This window comes from Lutjanus erythropterus, chromosome 14, assembly GCF_056507025.1.
Source record: "Lutjanus erythropterus isolate fLutEry1 chromosome 14, fLutEry1.hap2, whole genome shotgun sequence".
NCBI classification, from domain to species: domain Eukaryota; kingdom Metazoa; phylum Chordata; class Actinopteri; order Lutjaniformes; family Lutjanidae; genus Lutjanus; species Lutjanus erythropterus.
In genome coordinates this window covers 25,140,919-25,166,965 of record NC_139330.1, presented here as the reverse complement: position 1 = coordinate 25,166,965, position 26,047 = coordinate 25,140,919, and the positions used below count along the sequence as shown (strand labels likewise).

At 37.1% G+C, this 26,047-nt stretch overlaps 1 protein-coding gene across 1 annotated transcript in view; it reads left to right on the top strand.

The window, feature by feature from the left end:
- kcnh1a (potassium voltage-gated channel, subfamily H (eag-related), member 1a) overlaps positions 1–26,047 on the top strand; it is a 47,841-nt gene that overhangs the window by 2,739 nt on the left and 19,055 nt on the right. The window contains exons 2-7 of the mRNA XM_084735974.1: positions 4,206–4,329; positions 9,678–9,784; positions 10,173–10,301; positions 14,555–14,673; positions 14,928–15,320; positions 24,456–24,613. Of these exons, the coding sequence (XP_084592100.1) occupies positions 4,206–4,329; positions 9,678–9,784; positions 10,173–10,301; positions 14,555–14,673; positions 14,928–15,320; positions 24,456–24,613 (1,030 nt within the window). The remainder of the gene's footprint in view (positions 1–4,205; positions 4,330–9,677; positions 9,785–10,172; positions 10,302–14,554; positions 14,674–14,927; positions 15,321–24,455; positions 24,614–26,047) is intronic.

The following is a 26,047-nucleotide window of genomic DNA, read 5'->3' as shown; positions in this document are numbered from 1 at the left end:
ATGATTATTATGGCAAATTCATGAAAATTCACCACTTTCTATGTGGTTGTCCCGTCAGTGTTGATGGTAAATGTAGTCAAATGAAGCAATAAATTCCTCAGCAAGTATTGACATCCATTGATGTCACAGTGATGTAGTTGGTGTTAAGGAAGAACTACAGGCTTTCTGGTCTACACCCAATGATTTGTTCTGACTAACCAAGTAATAGCTATGGGTTAGGATGGGGTGGGACACAGCAACATGGGCTGGTTTTCAAAAGCTTGGGTACCCACTGAGGAATTTCTTGCTTCAATGGACTACACCAACATGAAAAGTGCAGAATTTTCCCTTTAATCTTGCTTGTGAAACAACTGCTACCGTCAAATGTTTAAATCTGCAATACCAGATTTTTTGGCCACCCGAGAGCAGCAGAAACAAGATGTGAACACAGATTGTCCAGCTGTGCATTTCTCAGCTTGTTTCTGAGTTCATCTGCACCATAGTGGTAGAAAATGTATTAATGCAGTTTAAAAGGGCAGGTCCATTATTTATTTATTTATTTTTAGGTTTTTATATCACTCTGTAGCTTCCCAGTAATTTTCCTTATGTATCCCAATTTTGCTTGGAAGTTTTAGCGTCCAAATGCTGTTTTCCTCAAGACCCCTAAAAGCATTTCCAACTGTGACCTGACCAACCAGTTCTCAACAGAAAAACAGGCATATAGGTTGCTTGTCCAAGCAGCTCATTGTGACCCACATTTACATTTAATGTTGTGCAACAGCCACTAATGTGCCATAGAAATGATGACTGAAGAAGTATAAAGAGTGAGAAAACCCGTGTTGGGAGGAAACACAAGACTTTCACCCAGGAGACTGAGTTATTAAAAGTTATAAAATACTTAACGTAGTTTAGTATGCCTAAAACCAACCAAACTGCTGCCGTTTTACATCTTTAACCACTTATTTAATGTGACATGTCTTACGTCACATCCTTAAGGGTCGGTACGCCTGTCAATTGTGCTCTCCGGAGGTCATATATGTCGTTTTGGGAGTCACTGGCAGTCAGCCTCTTCTGTTCTTTATGTGTTGGAATTAATGAAGGTTTCTGCTAGATGATGTTGCTACATATAAACCCTCCCTAGGTTGAGGGAGGGGAGGTCATCAGCGCTGCAGCCTACGTCACTGCTTTTTGTTAACGGCTGAGTCGTGATCTTCATTTAAAAAAAATCTGTAAAAGACTGCAGATGGAGTTTCCCTCCATACATTACTGTATAGATATGCTGTTTTGGTCTACTGTATGAAGGTTAACCTTCAGTCTGAGGTCCTGATAAATAAGACAATAGTTGCTACACAAATTCCTGTGAAAAAACTGTTTTTAGACTGAAGCCTCCATTCAGCTTAGAGCCACACAATGAGATCTTCTGAATTCACAGCAGCACTGTGACCATCTGTGTCTCTGTTTTGCTTGACACAACACTTTTTTTTTTCTTTTTTGTCTGACATTCAACAGATGTTTGTCACTGTAATCTGTTAACCTTCTTTTCTTTTCAAATATTTCAGTCTGGACACTGTCACATAGACAGACAGGTACTATAAAGTTTAGTTTGGTGTGCTGCTTATGTTTTCCTTACAGTATCTATCTCTTTGTAATGTACCACTAAATGTTCTATACCAAATGCTGTTAATTTACAAAGCACTTAAAAACTAATTAGACATCTTAAGATTTTGAAAATGTTTGTGGAAGTTACTGCAATAAAACAATGAATTAACAAATCCAGGACTAATAACAGTCATTTAGATTTGGACTTTATGCTCCATGTGATCATTGTAAAATAACACGTTGGCATGGAACGTCTCATTCTTCCTATTCTGTCTGTTCTCAAACCTTTAGTTTTACTTTGATGTGATCAAAGAAATGTTTTTTGTGTGTCTGTGTGTTCATGTGTGGTATGAAAATAGCTTTTCTGTATTTGTTTTGTGCCAGGTGTTTTTTTTTTTTTTTTTAAATTCCTTCTCTTTCTGCTCTTTCACCCCTGTGTCATCACTTTGTTGTAGTCTGTGAGCGTACAGTAGCAGGGTGGTTTGCTTTGGGATTAGCCATACAAATTTTTATTTTTCAGGTTTTATCATCACTTTTCCTGTCCCATTTAAACCCATTACATCTGCTCTTTTTTTGTTGCTTAAATTATGAAGATTGTTTAGGATATGTAAAAATAATCCAGAAAAACAATCCATGGTTTGAAATATCTTTATTGTCACCAGCTATAAAACAAAACATTACTTTCAAAAAAAAAAAAAGAAGAACAAAGTTTTATGCACATTGTTTGTTTTGCACATTGACTTTGATTTTATATAAAAAATCTTAAAAATTAAAAAATGACAAATGCAGATGTCCAAATCTTTAATCATGTCTAATTTGTCTTGAAGTCTTGCATTAAGTATATTATAAAGTTAAGCTTTTTAAGTGCAATTATGGTATTCTGGAATATGATACTATGATATTTTTGTATATGATACTACTAATAATCATAATGTATGTTCTCAGTCAGGTATTTGAAAGAAACGTTCTGGATTTAGTCATTAGCTTTTAGCTGAGGCAAAATTCAGCATTTCTGTCCTGTGAAAACCACTTACCTCCAATTTTATGATTCTGAATTTTTTTGATAAAACTGAAGGAGGGAGTGCTCCTGTATGAGCTGAGACAAATCTCCTATTTGCTAAGCCAAACAAACCATTTACAAAGCCATCAGATCATCTGAAAAATCCACTGACACAAAGGTGAAAACATAGCTGTATTTCTTGACTCTTGAAAATTGACATTTTGGAGATAAGTGGTTTTCACTGGACAGTGTCAATATTTTTCCATGGTAAATACAGAGCAGGATCATTGACATGTTTTATTAAATATTCTTAGTTCAAAAAGCCACCTGTTAAAATGAAAAACACAGTTGTTCTCTTTTAATTGATTATATTATGACACGAGGATCATCTCCAGTTTATGACACTGAGCAACAGTATGTGAATGATAATTGTAAAACTCCTGTGGATGGAGGCAAAATAGGCCAACTCAATGATTATTTAGGTTCATTAATAGTTGGACCGTGAATATGTCTTGCTTGGAGGCCTTTCTAACTTTTAAATATGTAAAATATTTGTATGTGTGCATATATATGATAATTAATATACTGTGTTTTCCATGAAATCTAAAAATCAATAACAGATATTAATATCTGTAGACTTGCCAATAAAGAATAAGTTACCATTTCTGTATAAATTGGACTTTTTAATGAGAAACTCAAGCACTCACTGTTTTACCCCCAAACACCTCTGAAGCAGCTAACTTGACCTGTTACATACTTATAACACAAAAATAGACAACATGAAATGTTCTTGTAAAAAATACAGCTAATGAGCATCTGCTAATAAGAAAAAGTCAAGGGAGCAGATATTTGGATGACATGAGCAAAGATTTTGTGTTTGGCTGTGTGTGTACACACCCCGTGTGGAGTGTGTAATGGGCCATAGACCATCATGGACACTAATGAAAATCTTTTAAAGTGTCTTTAAAGTAGCTCTTAAAGGCAGAGTTACTCAGTCTTTTTAATGATAGGGGAAGCATTAAGAACACATTTTTAAACAAAAATTTGTCTGAAAAAACTTTTTTAAATAAACACGTACAGCATGAAGGCAAATAAAATCATATTCAGGTTTCATTGCTATCATAGTGTCACTGAATAAATCACTGATTACTACCTAAAATTAAAAATGACCTGGCCAGATCCGGCCCACTAAAACTACTGAAACACTCTAATCTTAAATGTTGTCTTTTCTCCCTGTAAATCTGTGTTAACAATCTGTATAGTATTAGTGTGTGCACATTTCTTACCCACAAACATTGATATTGAGACATTTTTATATTTCTCTCAATGCTTTACTTGCTTTTCAATTAAAGTGTTCAAGGTGTGACACATAAAAAGTAAATTTCAAACATTTTTTGCAGTAACATTTTCTTTATAGTTGCGACCTGTAATTCTTTGAATAACTAACTTCTTTTTTCAGTTGTGGTTCTACCAAGTCCTTGACTTTGATAAAGATGTAATAGACCTCTACCTTTTCCCAACCCAAACTATAGTTTAAGTGTTTGTATTATTATTATTATTGTTTTAATGAAATACCGCAGTCCCTCAAGTTATTTGCCCCCTTCTTGTCCTGTTTATTTTCAAACAGATACCAACTTTGTGCTGGGAAATGCACAGATAGTGGACTGGCCCATCGTTTACAGCAACGATGGCTTCTGCAAGTTGTCGGGGTACCACAGAGCAGAGGTGATGCAGAAAAGCAGCACCTGCAGGTATGCAAGAGGATCTGTGTGTGTTAGTATAAAATGCGCTGGGATTACAGTCTTCAAATTCTTGTCTCATAAATATATTCACATAGCTTTTCCTCCACCAGTTTCCGAACCAGTTTTGAAGATGTAGCCTAACTCTATATAATTGGGTATTATCTTGGCAGGGGGAAATATTCTGAATTGCTTTGACTGATATTTTGCCGTATTAGATCAACAAGATTAGCCAGTGATGTTTGAAGAGAGAAGCTACAGCTATCTTGTTAATCTGGATGAGCTTGGCTGGCAAGGCTGAAATAATCATGCTGTTGTAGCAGTTAAACTACAAAAAGAAAGGGGTTATTTCTTTTACAATTGTTGTTTTCATGTCAAAAGTGCCTGCAGTTAAAAATCTGTGTGGAGCTCTCACTTCAATCCTTGCATCATGTAGACATGGACCGTTGCGTTGCTTATAAGTCAGGAAATGATGAAGGGTTTGTAATGTTTTATCTTAAAAATACAGTTTTATTCTGTGGTTGTGCCAAGGTAGAAGCCAGTACTAATTGCATGTTTCTATTTGTGTTCATTTGTCTTTGCACCTCCCACCACCCTTATTTTGAGGTAATTGGTAGAGAGACTGGGGGCGGGGCAGCAGATTCTCACTGTCACTTTTAACGGAAACCTCCAACTCTCTCACTCGGGAGGCAGATTAACTCACTCACATCCCAGCTGGGCACACATCCCACATACATTCACACCACATGTCCTTAACTTGAAACAAAGGGACTAAAACACGCTAACATCGGTCCACAGAGCTGCATCATCCATTGGCCAAACCCTAACCAATGCATGCCACCATTGCCACCAGTGCACATATGCAATGTTTTCAGACTTGATTCTTCTGCATAATTCCTTATCTATTAGCAGGATTAGAGGAAGAGTAAATATATTACTAGAACAGCAAAAAGAACATCATTTGTGAATCAAATAGTGAGATTTGCTTCTGGTTAGGGGTAAAAGCTGCAGTAATGCAGACAATGAATCAGTCCAATCTGTCCAAACTAACAACAATACATGCTCAAGCATGCTCACAATGTTAGCGCTAACATGCTGATGTCTAAAAGGTATATAGTTAACCATATTTATCATCTCAGTACAGTACAGCTGAGGCTGACAGAAATGTCATTAGGTTTTGCAGGTATTTAGTCATAAACCAAAGACAAACTGATGTTCTGATGGGAGCTCTAGATAAAATGTGCAGTCCAATAGTTGTTGAGACATTCACCAAAAAACACAGATGTCAGCCTCATTGTGACGCAAGTCAGGGGATTGGCAGTGTTCAGGATTCATCCTCTGGGGACCGTGAATGGTGATATCAAACTCAATTCATCTAATAATTGTTTCATTTCACTTCAGTCTGGATCAAAAAAGATAATCATGATCCAATAGAAATCCAGGAATCAACTGAAACTAAGGAGTGATCCTTTTTCCAAGCTTTGTCTGAGGGGAGACCCACACTCTCAAACTTTGAAAACCCCTGATCTGGACCAAAGCGGTGAACCAACCATATGATCGACTTTACCATCTGTGGAGCCCTTCTGCTAGCATGACAACGAGGCTGAGCTTTGAGGACCCACTCAGCTTTTGATTTATAGATCTTCATTTTAAACCTAATTTTAGTTCTGTGTAGTGAAAGTGTGGATGTAGGTGCGGTTCCTCCACAGGCTCAGTAATAACAGAGTGAAGAGCTCAGTTTTGTTGTTCTCAGGGGCCTCTCTTTATATTACACCTAACTGTGAGGAGACTTTAGATCGACTGCTCTATCTTCAGCAGGGCTTCTTCGCCCTATTGCGCTATGTTGAAGTGCATGAGAATACCACTCACAATTAGAATTGATATTCCCATAATTTAAATTAAGTAGTTTTTTTTACCTTGCAAAGATAGAAACCAGATAAGTAAGACACACACCTGTGATGTAATCAGGTTGTAACAACTGGAATTGCTTCCACATCACTGACTACAACAGTGAAGTGTCCTGAGATGCTCTCTCCAAAACTGTTCACATAAAGTAATAAACGGAACTCTTAAAATGAGTAGCGTTCCCATTTGAGTGAACAATTTCTGGACTTATTGTGTTTATTGTGCCTGTAATAAGCATGCCAGGAACCACTACATTAATAGGATCACATGGAAACAGTTGGTGCTGCCAGATTTGAGAACTGTGGGCGATTTCGTCTGTTGTGGGAGATGGCGTTTGTCACAGCCAGCACTGCGGCTATAACTGATTTAGACCCTTGGGTCCTGAAGCATAAGCTTCAGAACGCTTGCCAATACAAATATTGAACAGAGTGTGTGACGATTTGTTTTAGGTTTATTTTTAGTTTGCTTGATGGAGTAAAGGAAAACAGACCTGGAATCTTATGACTGTATTCAAGATCTGTATAAATGTATAAATATTGTGCAGCACGCAAACAAACCTTTGTACTTTTTCCTGGATGTAACTGAAACTCTAAAGACAGTATTGAACAAATTCAATGACAGTGATTACAAATCAGAAAACAATAATATTCCTTGAATAAACTAGACATATTGTGAAAATGTCTAGTTTATTCAAGGAATATTCAAGGAAAATGTATTGTGAAAATGAATTAGTGACCAGCAAAAGATCAACATTAAGTTTCTATAGGAACACAGTACATAATCTAGAAAACATGTCTGATTGTCTAATTATGCTGTCATTGGTAACTTTAAATGCAGTGTCCAGTGTCAGCAGAATCTGGTAGTATAGCATCTAACTTTCCCATTTTGGATCTGATATGACATTTTATTTTATTTCTAGTAAGACTATGATCTTGTAAAATTGTGTCTGGTTTCTAATTAGAGTATAATTTAGTATAATATGTTTATGATATTATATATATATGATATAATTGGGGTATAACTGTTCATTTACTGCACAGGTTGTAGAGCTTGTTACGTTTTATTAGTGTACCATTAGGTGCTCGGTGTCTTATTAGGGTATCACATCTCACATCATATTGACTTTCTTTGTTTTGTTTTGTTTTTTATAACTTTTACTTACTTTTAGATAAAGGTTTATTTCTGATGTTTTGATTTTAAAATCTATCAAGCCTCTACATCAGGGCTATTCAACTTCAGTAAAGTGGACTAAATAGGAAAATCACTGGGGCTTCACAGGCCACACAGAAAACTTTGTCTATTAATGGCTACAAATAAGTCTTACAGTACAGTACTTACAGTGTTAATAGATATGACATGAAATAAACTCGACATGTGCATCCCTTGTTAGAGACTTGCAAAAAGGTATATCTAAAAAAAACAAGGAGACCAACATGTAAAAAGCTCATATCCATAAATGTAAACAACAAGATGAAATCTAATCCTGTAGCAGTCAATCACAGCACATAGGTGCTTTATGTAACCAGTACTGTATTGGTTCAGATCATACAGTCTATGGTTTAGATGTCTCAAAGTAGCACAGATACATGTACCTTAGTTTTCACACACATGCCAGCTTGTCTTTTGCAGGCCATAAAAAATCCAAAAGGCTGTATCCAGCTGCTAGTTGAATAGGCCTGCTTTAGATTTTAGAGCCTATAATTTGATAAACAGTGGGTTAGTTGATTCCTGATGAGTACTCTTAATAGGTGTTACCACCCACTTTCATTATTCTTCAGATAACCTTCTACACCTCTAATCTTTTGGCCTTTCAGCTTTTATTTTCTCTCAAAAAAATCTTCACGAGTCTGATTACCAGGCCATAAACCACTCAGAGCATGTGGATGTTTGATGTTTCTGAGGATGACTCAAACATAAAATGTATACTCATTTCCCCCGAGTGGTGAAGTCTAATATCTGAGCCTCTTCTGCTGCAGATGTGTGGATCAAAGATGCTATTTCCATCTCAACTGCTTTTACTGTGTTCTTGTTGTCTCTTAAATTATGTATACGTTTTTTTCTTCTTTACTGGATCCAGTAAACGTACAGCGACAAACCTGTGGGAATTTTTCATGCATGACGGGAAAGTCACTTGAGGAATTATTTTCTTTGAAGAAAGTCACATTCCTCCCGGCTCAGAGAGAGAAGAGAGAGGACAGTCATCAGTGATATTACATCAAGCACTGGTCTGAAAAGTCTCTGCAGCGTCAGTGTGTAGTCTCATTAAATTTAGCCTTCCTTTTGTATTTCATAACAAACTCAGAGTTATATTTAGATCATGCTGGAACAGGCTGCCACTGAGGGTGGCAGTAACAAGCAAAGTGAGATGAATGTCTCTGCAGCATGGTTAAATGTGCTCACGGTTGCTTGACCCATCTTCAGGTTTAATTTGTTTTGGAGAGGAACTTTGCATTTGGCCAATTAGGCACGAGGCTGCATTTATCTTTTTATGCTTTTAGGATACATTTCAATGAGTTATAATCTACCTGAACTCTATATGTAATGCACCCTAATTCTGTAGTGTAGCAATGAGTGTCTGCTCTACACAATTAAGGTGTAACTCTAGATAAATGGCATATGGAATTTGATCCTCTTGATGTTTGGGGACATTTAAATCCCACGTCAAAAAGCTACACATTTCATCCTCAGCCCCACTCATCAGCATCAAATATCAATTAGTTATTAGTAGTAGTAGTAGTATTAATCAAGATACTTAACCCATTTAATAGATCATTCAGGTATAAGGCGTATTGCTCTATCAGACCCTGCCTCTGCTGCTATGTTAATGCAGCCTCTTAGACCTGTTCATGAAGATCGACACAATTATTTTTGGATAACAACTTCATTCAATTCTTGGAAGAGCAAACAGACATTTTTGAAGTTTGATGACAAAGATGAGGTTGACCCAAGAATTGTGTGAGATACATATAAAGTTTTTATGAGAGGCGTGGTTATTTCATACTCAAGCAGAAAGAAAAAAGAGCAGATAGCTGAAAAAAATGAAACAGAAAGGAAAATAAAACAACTAGAAGAAAACTACTGTTTAACACAAGCAGATGTTCTATCTGAACTAAAGGCAACCAGAGTAGTGTTGCATGATTTGACAACAAAAAAAGTGGAAAAGGACACTCTGAACTTGACAACAAACCACCTATACGATGTTTTATTTTTGTTTTTTCAGAAAATATACAGTTAAATTTAAGAGGAAAAGCTGATTAAAAAAAGGGGCCATCAAGACTACTGAGACAAGAGCAAAATACCACAATGTTACCACAGAATACTTGGCAACTAACTCATTAAAATGTTCACATATTCAAGCCTTCCTCAGCAGTCTTTAGTGCCAGAATGAGCATGCTTGTCTAATATACCGCTGTCTATTAAATATTCAAATTGTTTTTTCCCTTTGTGTTTTCCAGCTTCATGTATGGGGAGCTCACGGACAAGGACACGACGGAAAAAGTGCGACTAACGTTCGAGAATTATGAGATGAACTCATTTGAAATACTGATGTACAAGAAGAACAGTAAGTTTCAGCGCCATGTGTGAGGAAAGAGGAAGATGAGAAGTTCCTCCACTCTTGTCATGCAAATGTATTCAGAGCCTGTGTAACATACAGCCGAGTTCAAAGGCAGCCCAGAACATTTCTACCTCTGTAGAAATGTGCTAATTGGTTGAGAGCCAGAAGAGAGCAACCTTCCCTGGAAAAATGTGGTGCTGTGTTTTTGTTTCCACTCACAGGTGTAACCTCCCTCTGCTTGCAGGTGTTAGAGGAAAAAATGGAAAGTTTTGAAAGTCCAAAACATTTCAGTTTACACTCTGGAATCAAGATTTCTGCTATATGTGCACCCATTGTCATTTTATCTAAAACGTAATAGATGATGCAGCTAAACTTTGTCTTTATATACTTTCAGGGACGCCAGTTTGGTTTTTTGTGAAGATTGCTCCCATTCGAAATGAACAAGAGAAAGTGGTCCTGTTTCTCTGCACATTCAGTGACATCACGGCCTTCAAACAGCCTATTGAGGATGATTCTTCCAAAGGTTAGATTTAATTTGTTCAACTTCATGCTTCCTATCAAAAACAATGTCTTTCTGAAGCTGCCTGAGAAAATTAATTCTACTTCAGAATGATTAAAATATTTAAAAAAAAACATTTACATCCATACTTGAGCCTCAGTTGGCCCAATAAAATATATTAAAAATTATTTTCACACTTGTAACAGACATGTGATGTAAAACTTTTCATACAAGATTAGAAAGTGAGAGAAACAGCGATCGCCATTCGACCACGTGCATTGTGCATCTGCTCTGGCAAGTACCCACTCAGTCAAACATGCACCCCGGCACACAACACAAAAAATAATTCAGTGGACTGTATAACCCCTGAAGACAGCCAAAATGGGACATGCATTAGTGCAAGTGAGCGACTACAAACATCAAAGGTGACAACAGCAGGATGTAGAGTTATTATGAAACAGAGATAATAGTTCAGGCTTCAGCATCAACAGGTAGGACCTTTGCTAAAGGCTGTTACATCAGTAAAGACTTCAGCTTTAGTGCTCTCTCTTACATGGGACACGGCCTGCAGGCAGCAATAACAAGCACAGGTTTGTGCTGCCTGAATGGAATTGTTACTTTTGTTCAAGTGACATTTATACAGTATGTGTACAGTGTTCAGTAGCAATAAAAAAGGAGGAGGTCGGGGTGGATGAATGGATTTCTCTTTAACCTCTTTAAGTAACAAGCCTAAACATAATATTGACTTGTTAGCGAACACTTTTACACATCCAGCAGAGACGGAGCAACAGGAGCACTCATTTGTTTTTATCCTCCTCAACTGTGTAAGAGCTGGTTCACACCTAAAGGTCCAGTTCCTGAGTCAAACCGATGTGATGATAATACTTTGTTTCAGTTTCTCCAAATGTTCAATTACTGGTGATTCTATCAGCTGGTGAGAAAAAAAAAAAACGTGCCCTAATTTCTACCTGGTCATGGTTTGTCACAGAGGACCGTCAGCGTCTGATCATGTCGGTGTTGATCTGAAACACATATCACAGACTTTAGACAGCTGTGCATACGAACGTCTCATAAGACAGCGGGTGTTAAATAATTTAATAGTGCATGCAGTGCTTACTCTGTCGTGAGTCCAGGTTGTCTCCTGCCAGCCCACGTTTTAGTAATGAACACGCTGCAAGTTCACAAGTCACAAGTGAAATTACAGATACAATAGTACACTTCTGTAATTGGTTCGATTGGTGTTCACACCAGAAATGAGCTGCTTCAGAGTTCGCTTGACAGCAGTCTTAGACCACCCCATCGAGGCGGACTAGAGAGCAGGGCCACGTTCAGCCCGGTCAAAACAAAACAAAACCTTATTCAAACAAATGAACATTGAATAGTGCGTTGAACACCCTCTGTGTACGTAACCACACTGCACTGCAATGCCTTTTTCTACCAAATGAGAGAAAATGTATCTGTCAGCCTGTAAGCCCTGAGTTGTTTGGTCTGCACTAGAATTTGAGTCCAGCATTCACATCAAATCAAACGAACCACGACACGCACACATCAAGAGGGTGAATGCTCCAGGGTTTGGTTCAGCTGGACTAGTTGCAAGGCTGGTGTGAACCGGCCCTAAGTCCAATATTCACATGTCTTCGAGCTCTGTTTTTAGTCTCCACCAACTCTTGAGGAAAATATCTGGGTAAATACAGCTAAATGTTCCATCGTGCTCACTAGCTAGTCGCCAATTTCATCCATCTGCCGTTTGGGGCTCAGTTAATGGCATACATTGTTTTTTTTAGGGATTTTTCACTGGAAACAGCTGCCTGCTGCAGGTCAAAGCGATAATAATGCTGATGGGAGCAGTGAGATGAACCAAAACAGTGAAGTTATGGGCCAGAAAACAAAACCATTAGGAAGGCCCCACAAGGCTCCATATAGCGGAAGAGAAATTGCTTTAAATTGCCTAAACAAGCCCCTACCATAGGAGCATTAGTTCAGAAAGCCCTCATGTGAGGTATTTTTGGAACAGTCTGATAGTTTGTTATCATTTTCTAATAAGGCGTACTAAAAGTGCTATGATTTGTGTAAAGGGGAACTGATTTTACATATGAAAGTGTGTTTGTAGGTGTTGGAGAGTAGTGCTGCATATGTGAAAAAGTAGTATAAAGCCTTTTGTGGCAGAGGCAGCTGATAAATTCCCTTAATAATTATAATAAAGTTTATATGCATAGCATATTTCTTAACAAGGTTACAAAGTGCTTTGCAAAGAAAAAAACAGCAGATAAAACCTAAAAGCAATAATAAAAATAACAAACAACAGAAGGATCAAACAACATAAAAAGACTGAGGATGAAATAAAGTTGAAATTGTACTTTGGCAAGAGTGGGAACATCCAGCAATGTATTAAATATTTATAAACATTTTTCTACGAAGGAAGGTTTTAAGAAGAGATTTAAACGATTCCAAATATCCAAATATTAGTGCAGTGTGTATATGCTAAATATGCTATGGCTCTGCACAAAACTCACAACATGTTGGCAAAATATTTTTCAGTCACTATCAGACGTTCTTGGTAGACCTGTGCATCCTAATCCACTGACTGCAGTCTTTGGTATTGAAGTTTCTCATCTTGTGTTAACCAGCTTCCGACATAACATGATATTATTTGCAACCCTACTACCACGTAGAATGATATTATTATTACTCCTCCCACTAACCATCCTAGTTTAAATGACACAAAACATGGTCAATCTGACATCCTTTTAAATCCCCCCAGGATTCCCCCCCTTTCTCTCTTTTTAATTATTGTTTTTAAAATAAAATGATCAATTCTATCTGTAAAAATTATATTTTGCAAATGTGTTTGCCACAACTCACCCTTTAGAGTATTTTTGATTTGTTGAATACTGTCTATATATTTGTACCAGAAATTCTGTTTGCATTTTTATTCTCTTTCAATCTGTTTAACTTTGAAAAGCCCAATAAAAAGAGTTGAGGGAAAAAAGAAATAGCTGGCTCTGTTCAGGCGGACAACCTAATTAGATTGTTGTAATCAACCATCTAATAAATCTAGCAAAGTGTGTGCTTCATCTTCACCAGCACCCTTTCAGGCTGAAGGAAAAGAAAGAGGAGACAACCTGTTTGTGGACTTTTCTCTTGTATTCAAACAGAAAGAAAGACTAAATAAGACAGAGTTCCTTGTGGATTAAAGATGTGTAGGAAAACACTGGAAAACACACCGTCCCAAGGTGTCTGTCAAAGAAAATATCAGTTACATAAGATGATTGATTTGTTAACATGCATGTTAATTCCTTTTAAGAAGAAAAAGTAATGTTAGTGTAGCTCAAAGTGCTGTCTTGATTCAGGGTGCATTGCCCTGCTCTGTATTGTTAATTTAAAGGAGTTGAGTTGACAGTAAAGGATCTATTTCTTCCAGAAGATAATTTAGGATTTCTTGCCATTCGTAAGCTGAATATCTAACATGATTCAGAATTTGCTTTAGTAACTAAGTCTTGAGTAAAACAAAGGAAAAACAAAATACTAAAATGTGAATTAAGCTCTCTAAAATTATCAGTAAGCGACTAAGATGAAGAAGAGACAATGACTTTGGTAGTCTGAAGATCATGAGATAATTATGGGTAACTCTGGAACGATCACACTTTCATGACAAGTCTTCTCCTTAAATGAAGCAGACTAATTTGAATGTTATCTCTAACAGAAATTGCATGCACTCCTGAGCTCTGATAAATATTATTAGTAATAAGAGGAAACAAAACTTTCTTTCCTGAAATAACAAATTAATTAACTGATGATCCGGAAATGTTAAAAAAAGTAATCTCAAGCACGGCTGTCTATGGCAACAACTTGTAAATGTCTTATAAATGCTGGACAAAACATTAATAATGGATGGATTAACATAAATAAAGCTGTTAGTTACATTTTATAAAGTATGTTTTTATAAGATCAGAAGAGACAGATATAAGAGCTGGTTGACCACCGTGTGTCATGGAAAATGTAAATGAGTTTCATGAATTGGGGTGTTTTTTAGCTGTAGTACACTCCAGACATCATCAATGTATCCAAACACAATCCTGAGGCTTTTTGAATAATGGTAATCTAAGTTGCTTAGCACTTGTTCAATACTGTAAAAAAAAAAAAAAAGAAAAAAAGTCTTTTCACTACTTCCACACATTCGCAGAACATGCCGTTGCCCCAGGAAGTATCCAGTACCCGAAAACTTGAAAATTAACATTTTAAAGATTGCGCATACTGTATGTGTTTATGATCCTCAGGCTGGGGAAAGTTTGCTCGGCTGACTCGAGCTCTGACGAGCAGCAGAGGAGTCTTGCAACAGCTGCAGCCCACAGTTCACAAAGGAGAGAACGTCCACAAGCACTCCCGCTTGGCCGAGGTATGGAGGATACATGTGATTTTATTTCTGTGCTGTAAACTAGAGAACAAACTGGACACTGACAAATTGTGAAGAGTCTTTGAGATCAGGTCAACTTCTAAGACTTACACAGCACTTCTGTTGAGCAGGTGAGCTGTAGTCACCGTCAGGAGAACATAATTTAAGCTCCAAGCTACAGTATTTTTGGCCCCCAGCTGTGTTTATTTATTTATCTGTATGTTTCTAAATCTTCCTGACGCACTGTTTCTCGGCAGGTACTGCAGCTGGGCTCAGATATCCTACCTCAGTACAAGCAGGAGACCCCCAAAACCCCTCCTCACATCATCCTGCACTACTGCCTCTTCAAGACCACGTGGGACTGGGTCATCCTCATCCTCACCTTCTACACGGCCATCATGGTGCCCTACAATGTCTCCTTCAAGACCAAACAGAACAACGTGACGTGGCTGGTGGTGGACAGCATCGTGGACGTCATCTTCCTGGTGGACATTGTGTTAAACTTCCACACCACGTTCGTCGGCCCCGCCGGTGAAGTCATCTCCGACCCCAAGCTGATTCGAATGAACTACCTAAAGACTTGGTTTGTTATTGACCTGCTGTCCTGCCTGCCGTACGACGTCATCAACGCCTTTGAGAACGTCGATGAGGTGAGTGCACTGATTCTGTTTTTGTGCCAGCATTGTACATAATGATTAATCAACTAATAGATTAGTCAATCAAAGGAAAATGAATCAGCAGCTATTTTCATAAACAGTATATTTAGTCATCGTCAAGCCTTCATGCCAAATATCTGCCAGTTCCAGCTTCCCAAAAATAAGGATTTGCCGCTTTTCGTTGTCTTAATCAGAGGTGTCAAACTCAATCACTGAATGGGGTATCTTACAAAACTAAAAATAACTTTGCAGGCCAGATAAGCAGTGGCACAGCCACAATTTTCCTACTGGGAGACTCAGGTTAGACCCAGCGATTCTGTTGGGTTGGCAAAAAATTACTTCAGAAGCACAGAAAGAATAATTAACTACCCCTGTGGAAACCCCTCACACACCTAAGCAGTTTTGTAATCAAGACCGCCAGATAATTCTGAGACGAGATGAGTGGACTTGAAACTGGTCTGAAGTACTACAAGGTATCTAAAGGTGCATGTCTCTTCTCATGTTACGCTTTCTGTGACAAACTTTTGTGTAGGTAGAGAAAATGTAAAAAAGTAGATGGGGCATTGCTCACATAAGTTTCCTTTTTTGGAAAAGAAACCACTTTAAATGCTCATTTCTAATGTGTATATTCATCTGCCTGCACTCCTTTTTATTACAGGTTTTTTTTTTTAGCGAGTGAGTGATTGATGGTTGACTTGTCAGAGAACCTTTTTTATTTTTAAGGGTAACCATAACAACGTCTCGCGCAGAGCGTGCTCGTTTTGCCGTTTTCTAACACTGTTACATTTTCAGCAGAAGGTTGGTTTAAAACGCAACATGTTGCTGGGTGATTTTGGACAATATGGAAACAGACCAGAAGCTATAGGCTATTAATAAAAAATATAAATCATCTCACAGGCCAGAAAAAAAGTTTGACACATGTTTTCGGTGATTGTGAGCAAAAATAGATTGATCTTCCTGCTAACAAATTGGAAATTGCTCTGTCTGCCCAGCCTTTTGCCACAAAATTGGGTGTTGGTGATCTTTTCTAAGGTGACTGACAGGTTATTAGGTTTCCACGCCAACGCTCCACCACATTTAATAACCAGTGTGCATCAGATCCTGTTCGCTGGTTGTTGTTTTGTATAGTGACAGTGAATAAAAAACGAGTTGGAATGAGCAGCATAATAATATGCTTGTTTGTGAATTCATAAATGTTGGACCGTAATGAGGAGTGTTTGCTGGAGAGCTATCACAGGATCTTGAGATAATTGGCACATTTTAATTGGGGAAGGAGTGTTACATTATTAAACTGAGGCACTCTTCAGTCCTCTGCTGTGTCACAGAAGCCCTAAAACCATTAACACCTTATGACAGCTGACAAAAGGACTGAATCATGGGAAAATGTGCTGTGATTAGGCATGTTGTGTTGCCAAACGAGGATTTGGAGTTGGTCACTTTTGACTGGGTAAATTAAAGTTTTACCATCTATGTGTGACTAAATTAGACTGTATGGTGGTGTTAGGACAGGTTCCTAAAAGTCTGTTTGTCTTTTTGGTCAGGAAGGATTGTTTGTTTATTTGTTTTCCAGTTATGACATACCATCACATACCTGCCTTAACATTAACATTACAGAATACCTACATGTTAAAACAATGGGTCACACTTCATTTTACAGTACACTAACAAGATGTGACAAGATGTACTTTGCATCAAATTAGACATAAACTAGAAATAATATGTTCTTTATTAGACAGTAGTAATATGTTAATTAGATATCATACACCTAACAGTAACTAACAAGATGTACTTTTTATCAAATTGGACAAAAACTAGAAACTGTACGTCCTTCATTAGACTTTATTAGAAGATATTTAGGGAGACATAACAGAGCTGTACTGTAAACTACTGGAAATCACTGTGCTTCATTAGTAAGGGTCTAACGGGGGAAACAATACACTTTCATAGTACAGGTCTGTTGTAATGTGTCTCTACTCACCCCCTAATAAAGTTTAATAAAAGTCTAAAGTGGAAACTAATACACTTCAGTTTACAGTACCCTTCTGTTGGAAAGTATCAGTAATTACCTATAATAAAGTCTAATAAGGGTATGATAAAGGTCTTCTTCTGTCTAATAAAGAACATATTGTTTCTAGTTTTTGTCCAATTTGATAGAAAGTACGCCTTAATATGTCTTATTTGTGTGCCATGAGGTGTATGGAGTCTAATTAGGGTGTAACTGCTGTCTAATAAAGAAAATATTTTTAGTTTTGTCGAATTTGATACAACGTATCTCTTATTAATGTACTGTAAAATAAAGTGCGACCAAATATTGTATGTATTTGCTGTTGAAATCTATTCACAAAATGTGCGTCTGATACATACGTTATACTGTATCTCTCAGTGTATGTGAAAATATCTTTTACGATGCAACCACAGCAAAACTGTGGATGGAGTAAAGATATCCGAATGTTTCTGGAGATCACGTTTTTATCTCCAACACTCATACAAACACAGAGAGTGATTAAGTGGAGCTGCAGGGTCCTGCACTTCCCAGTTTTCATTATAATAATGCATCATTGTGTGTGCTTGTGTGTGCCTGTATGTGCTTAGATGTGTCACATCCGATGATGTGTGTGTGTGTGTGTTATTGCGACAGCGCGGCTGTGTAAAATGCTGCGGTAGCATTTAAGCAGCCCGGTGTATGTCGGCTCTCAGGGGCTGCCTGTGAGCACGTACGGTACAAGCTGATATGAAATGCTGTGGTAACGCTTTAAAAAAGAGGCTCGTTGTTGGTGGGCAGCAGCACTGAGTTGTATTTGCAGGTCCAGCATTTTGGCCCTTTCTAGTCTTTCAACATTTCAGCATCTGACATGCTGACAAGTTCAAGAGGCCGGAGCAGGAGCAGTCAGGGGTCAGCAGATGGGAAAAAACAACTGCCCACTGGGATTTCCTGGAAAACGCTGATGTTATTTGAGCTTTGTGATTCTATCAAAAAAAAAAAAAAAAAAACCTCAATAAGTTTCTGTATAGGCTTCTGTATAGTTTGTCTTTGTTGTTGTACAAAAACCATTAAAAACACGACAGAGTCACACTATTGTCTAAAATAAGTTAATTACTGAAGTTAAGCAGTCACCTTGCAAACATTTAGATAATGAATCACTTGCAAGTCCTTCTTTTAAGTTCGCTTTGTCTTGTTTGATAGGAGCCTGAATATATTTGCATTTTGGACTGTTGGTGCAAGTTATTCTTATTTTCAGGTGATTAAACAGTAATGAAAACTGAATTGCCAAGAAAATCCCTTAATCTTACACAGTGGACTTTAAATGTATTTTTAATAGTTTTTGAACAGTGTGGCATCATTATACAGCTGAGCTATATCAGGCGATGGCTACACAAACAACAGGATAGATTGTTGGGGAAAATAAAAGACGAATCACCAGCTTCACTCGGTAACCTGTATCGTGTATCTATTACTGTCAACAAATTCCATGAAAAGAGATTATTTAGATATTATGCTGTTAGTCATATTAAATTACTTTAGTCTACTGAAAAAAATTGTCATTTAAGTGATTAGTTAATTAACAAATGATCACTTTTAAATTTGTTGATTCATTTTATAAGTTTGACAGGCTATCTTGCCAAATATTAAGTGGTAAGTATTTAAAATGTGAGAATTTATTGCTTTTCTCTGGTTTTTGTAATTGTAGATTGAATATTTTGGGGTGACATTTTCATAGACAGAACAGTAAATAATTAAATGAAAAAAGAATGAACACTAGTGATAATAATTGTTAGTTGCAATTCTACACTTTACAAATTTATATTTTCTGTGAGGTTCGAGTGTGGCTACATTTATTCTATGACAAGGTTATGGACCGACAGCAGCTCTTTGACCATCCACTTCCAGGATCATCTTCCAGCGTGTCTCTGCAACAACTCACTGACTCCAATTTGCTCCAAATTGCTTTGAGGCATTCCTTGGCAAGGGTAAATGAGAGCGAGTAAACAATCGGCCGTGTTATTAAAGCGGCGCCGAAACATCTTGCCACTGCTACAGACCTTAACGACTGACATGAATAACTTTGATGGCTGTTTTCCCCAACAGGTTTCCAAATGGGGAAGGGAAGATCATTAACGAGGAGCGGCTGTCAAAGTTATTCTAGGCAATCTTAAAGCGCCGTACGTCACCTCAAGACTGACTGAACCTCATAGTCATTGTGACATTTCAGTTTCTAATGACTGATAACCCAAAACAACAACATAAGAACCACTTCATGTCACTGTCCTGGTGTTTTAGCACAAATATGATGAAGTAAATGAGCTTTTGGTGCATGCTTTGGTCATATGAACACAGATAAGGTTGTTTTTATGTTTCTTTTTATTTGAACATTTATTGAATATTTTCTCATGTGTTTATTCATCGCTTACCACTGATCAAGTGTCTCCTCTCTTACTTGTGCTTCGTTTTTGTTTTTCTTCTTTTTCATCCCTCCGTTCTGTTTGCATGGCCCCCCCTTCCTCTTCTGCCTGTAATCATGCATGGGACGTGATGGGAAGAATTGGAACCACCGAGCTGTCACTCAAGTAGGCTTCAGTTTGATTAGAATATGATAATGAACAGTTTTGTGTTTTATTTTACTTGTAGACACACACGCACACCTGACAAACACATTACATAAACTCTCCATCCAAAGCTCCGCAGTTCCTCTGACATTTATTTTTTTGCACCAACATCTGAGCTGTAGTGCTGGATGAGAGGGCCGCAGCAGAAGCATCAGTGCATGAAATAAATGTCACAGAAAGCAAGTTAAGATTTGTGCTGTTTGTCTTTTTTTCTGCTAAAGCTTTTCATTGCCAGGAGATGACAACGATCGGATTGTCTTCTACAATTTGAAAATGAATAACAGCGTCATTAAAGCTGCATTAGAGCTGATTCAGTCCTCACGTCAGCAATAACATGTCATTTGTTACAAATTGACTGCAGTGACGCAATACAGTCAACATTTCAAAATAAAAGACATCCTGGCGTTGAAAATATGCTTTAATAGAGGGAGTTTGAACATACTGTGGTGCATTTTAAAAAGACACCACTTAATTTGACAGCATCTTCTCTTGAATTTCCTTTTTAGCTAACAAATTAGGTGGCAGAAGCTGAAATTTATGACTCACGATGTTTTAATATTTGACATTATAGAACACGTTAGGTTAAAAAAAAAAGAAGAAAGAAATAGTAGAAGATCACTAACGTCTAACAGACTAACTCAGCAGCTGTGTGTGCGTGAGCGTCGGCTCTGTCCCACTGCTGCACCCCGTCCTCACATGATTTTTGGTGAATACTTTCAATTTGCGCTTTCAACCTGCATTTAATACAATATTGCCAGAAATATTATATAAAGCTTCAGTTTTTTCAGGGTCTGGTTTTGGTTCTTTTTAAAACATTCAATAGTTTAACAGCACAAGGCTAGTAGCACTAGCTACATGTCACTTTTAAAGTGCAGTGGCTCTGTAGTTTCAGACAGAATGGCCAGTAAAAAAAAGGGACACTGACTCTCGCTGTAAATTTAGGAATCATAGCAGTAAAAATAATCTCCCAGACAAGAAAAGTGATTGTGTTGTTGGAGTGATGTTTTAGTGGAAATGGCGTGTTGGTAAAATCACTGTTTGTAGTTTTGGAACTTTTCATTGAATAATTACACGGAAACCGTGCGAGGCAGCTCTGTAACACATAATAATATTTGACACAGTAAATATGAGCATAGATTAACAATTTACATTCATATGTATGAGAAAAATATGCAACGAAAAGAAGAATGCAGGTAGCAATCTGCAGTAGATTTAGTCGATGAAAATTTTATAATATTTAGTTGACCGAAACTAAATTACATTTTAGTCAAGAGACTAAATCTAAATCTAAATTTTCTGTCAAATTAATGGTTCTGGGCTGCTGTAGAAACGTGGCAGTGCAACATAGCGTACTCTATGGAAAAGAACCTGGGCCCTCTGTAGATATAAATATCTCATTCTAAGGTAACCAAAACAAAAGGATTCTTACTGTCATTTGATTATACACTTATGAAAAAAAGTACTAATATCATGTCCCATTTCTGCCATATAGTGCCAATAAATTCCCGTAAATCTTACACACTGGACCTGTAGTTCAATACTATTTCTCAAAAAAGACTCGAATATCTGCCTTATAAAAATATTTGAAAATTGCGACACTGTATCCACAGTAATTTGATAATGAATTAAACTTAACATTGTGGTTGAAAGTTCATTTTGGACCTTAGAAAGAGTAGCTGACATAACAGTCTCAGGTCCATTTAGTAGCTCAAGGACACGCAGCTCAGGCTATTTTGCAAAATGACACGAGGCCAGGGGCCAATTAATACACAAATAGTTGTGTTATTTATCAGATAAAATGAATAAACAGAAGAATTAGGATTAGGCACATGAGAAATTTTGAGTTAGAATTAGAAAATGGTCACTGCTTATCAAGCTGTCAGTCGTATCACAAACTTCCTCAGCAGATGGAGCTTGCTCGGTTGTCATGGCATTGTTAATTAAAGTGCTATAGATATTCACATTTCCATTTTTCTGACAACTATAAATACTTTTAAGTCTTTTCTTTTCTCGTTGTATTTTGTAACTAAACTGAATTTTGTCTAATACACACATGGTATACAGGTGCGTAGGAGAATTAAGTAAAAGAGGGCATTAAATTAAAAACATGCAGTTCAAATCCTGTGCTGAATCATGTTCATGTGTGAGAGTTTCACTAATCTATTGTTACCATCTAAACACAACCCTGTAAAACCACAAATTGTCTTTTTTTCATTTCTATTTGTGTCCAGATTAAATAAATGAGATACATTCCACTAAGTGGTGCGTTTTTAAGATTATGGAAGGTATATATTTTAACTTTGGATATCTAGTTTTTCTCTGGTTCCAGGCACATTAAGCTAAGCTACTCAGCTCTAATTCTAGCATCTTGACAGAAGAGCCTCATCTAACTCTTGGCAAGAAAGCAAATAAGAATATTGCCCAAAATGTTGACCTATTCCTTTAATGATATTTCTTTCACATCTATACTGTGATGAAGTTTTCTCCCAACTTTGTGTTTGTAGAGTTTCAGCAGCAGAACTCAAAAGTGTGATTGCACTGATAATTGAATTGTATTGGAGCTCAGGTCTGTAAAGTGATTTCAGAGAAGCTGAGGTGTCTGGCAGGCAGTGAGATCAGATCAAGTGACAGCGAGCGCTGCAGTTGTACTCAGATTGCAGACCACAGCACATTAGCAAAATCAATACTCCTCCCAGCACACACGCAAATACACACACGCACACACACACACACGCACAATACCAGCAGCAAACTGATGGGATTGTCTGTTTGAATCACTGAGTGGGTGTTTCAATATACAGTTAAGCTGAGTAGACGTTTAGCTGCTGCTTATGTAACCGTGAGAAGTTGAACAATTTCATCATGTTGCAAAGGAATGTTTTTAAAATCAACTCAGCATATGTTAACACTTTGAATCTTGTGTTTTTCCCTCATCTTGTTTGTATATTCTGTGTTTGCTGTTATGCTCATATCGTATTTACTGAGCTGTAGCAGTTTATGAGACAGCTTCAGACACTTTCATGGTGGTGCCTGTGGTGGTGGTTTGTCTTTCATTCTGATATAATGTGGTATAGATTTATTGTTTAATATCTGATGTGGAAATCAGACCCTGATAGAGAATATATCACTTCATCAGGCTTTATGTTTTATTCCAGCTCTTAAAAAAATTACATCTACTGCAGAGAGAAAGTTTTTAAATGTTTAGTAGCAGTTGTCACTTTATACTGAGGTTTGCCAGATCTGAAGTTTAGATCAATTACAAATAAGTAAGCGACAAAAAAATACTGCATATTATATTTTGTTTACTGTATATTAGATCTTGCACAGTGTTTTTCTATATGAAGAGCAATCAAAGTTGATTTTATCCAGTGGGCACTTTATTAATCCCAGTGGGAAATTGCAGCATTACAGCAGTCAAGTCAGTCACGAATCCTAAAACAAAAACAACATAAGAGCACACAAAGAGGTAGACAGGAACATAGAATTAAAAAAAGACTTAGCAACTGATATATATATATTTATGCAGCATTTACAACACTTTACTTCAACCCTCCATTTAGTATTTATAAACAGTATATATTTTTTCGATTTTCTCTCTTTTGTGAAATACTGTTGAGTTTAACCTCCTCAGGCTTCTCTAAAAGTCATTCAGATGAAATAGTCTGATTAGGGTAAAATTGCTGATTTGCTGAAAAACTGATATGAATATTTTCTTTTGAATGTTCACCACATCAAAGCAAACCCAAAAACATAGAGGTGGAAGCAACGCAAAGAGGGAAGCAAACAGTGTTTGCTGCATCAGCTTCTGCAAGTAGCTATCTAACTCAAAGGTTTTATTTATGACCAACCATATAGCCGACTCACTCAGGTGTAGTCGAAATTTATTTTTGTTCCAACCTGTAAATAATTATTTTAACAGTTCAGGAAAAAATAAAGGGAAAACAATGAGACTGACTGACCTTTCCTTCAGCACCACCAGCACGTCAAAGTGTTCACTTATCCTGTGAAATGTCTCTCTCTCTCTCTCTCTCTCTCTCTCTCTCTCTCTCTCTCTCTCCATTTACTATCGATAAACAGTATATAATCATGTTTCTTGGTTCATATATATTTTGCTCTGTTACAATAAAATGTATTTTTGAACCTATTTTTTTAGCAACTACAACTCCTCCAGCAGACATTCATATGTGTACCTCTTCATAGGTTTAGGTTGGAATTGCTGACAAGCACTAAACTGAATTATAGTGTGTTATAATCCATGTATTAAATATTAATATAGTGCTCATAAAAGCCACATAGGGGGACTTAAAGTCAAATTTTATGATGTATTAGAGAAGCACCATCTTGGTATTATGAATATAATTTTGAGTGTTTGGTAACATTCATATTAAATCATAAACTGACAGCAAAACTGAAGTTATTTTAACTTAAGAATAATATTTATATAATTATTCATTTTGTCCATTGTAAATATAGTTTCTGATATCTCTTTCTGTCTTTGTCCTCTCTCTTTTGCTCCTGTTTCAGGGTATCAGCAGTCTGTTCAGCTCCCTGAAGGTGGTCCGACTTCTCCGTCTGGGTCGGGTTGCCCGTAAACTGGATCACTACATTGAGTACGGGGCAGCTGTACTGGTCCTGCTGGTGTGTGTGTTTGGACTGGCTGCTCACTGGCTGGCCTGTATTTGGTATGTTCATAACATTTTATTTTTTTTTATTATTATATATTTTATTTGATCAGTTTTCACTGTAGCATTCATCAAACAATCTCCACCTATTTCCACCACTTTTCTCCTGCCATAAGTTTGCTGTAAATTATATACAGAATACATATTCAACCAAGTTTCCTTCATACAGTCGTCAACAGAGGGATAAATACCGACAAACGTGACGTTTTAGGTTGGAGTTACTATTCTTGTACTGTTACATAACACATTCTGATTGACGGCTGCATTCTGCCATCACTGTGATACATTAATAGCAGAGCCAATTAATATAATGAGTACATTGATTAAGTTAATTAATGCATTAATTAGCAGTCATTTTTTGTCAGCATGCTTGTTTTCAAGCATTAAAACTGTATGTTTTTAGTAACTTAAAGCCAGAAAGAGTTATATAGTGGTTTCAAGAGAATTTGTTTTTCCTCATCAATATGCAAATTTATGGAGCACGGGGCCTCCAAAGTCTAATCAGATCATCTACTCTACAGGGGGCAAGTGTGGTGGAAGTATTAAGTTCCATCATGTGTTGTGCTTGATTTATTATGTTTATGAGAATGGGTAAACACACACACACGCACGCACACACACAGACTGACGCATGCAGATGCCATTATGGCAACTTAATGTCCTGTGGACGTGAAAACAGACAAATAGGCTTGATTATATTGATTTTATTATGACATTTTTCCAACAATACAAAATAACCACTTTTGCATATTTCCCATAGACTCACAGTTGAGTGTTTTTTTTTCTTGTCATGACAAACAAACACTTGACCCATCCCTCATAGCATTATATGACATTTTCTAGTAATGCATTCATAATCAAAACAAAACATCAACCTCAACGTTATGTCTGTTTTAAATATGTCATACTGGGAGAAAGAAAGCCCACAAGCAACACTAACAAATACAATAAACATTGTTTATCGGCCCAGACAGTATAATGAAAGCAGACTCAGATACCAATAAAAATAGCTCCTGTATCGTTTTCTTCAGTGTGGTTTCTGTGGTTGCTATGGCCACACGCCGAGCAGCAGCAGCAAGTTGAGAAAAGTTAAATTATCATCAACCATGATCACCAGGGTAGTAAATAAGAAAATCTAAATCCTGTTACACAAAATTCTCTTTATTTTTTGGATTTTCTCTCATTTTGCTTTCCTCTTTTGAAATACTGTTGACTTTTATCTCCTCAGGCCTCTAAAAATGATTCCCATGAAACAATCTGATGAGGGAAAAATTGCTTTCAGCTGAGGGACATGCCTGCTGTGATGGGCCGATGCATTACACAGCTAATACGAGTATTTTCTTTTGTTCATATTCACCACATAAACCCAAAAACAGAGAGGAGGAAGGAGGAATACAGCAAGGGAAGTAAACAGTGCTGCTGCATCATCAGATT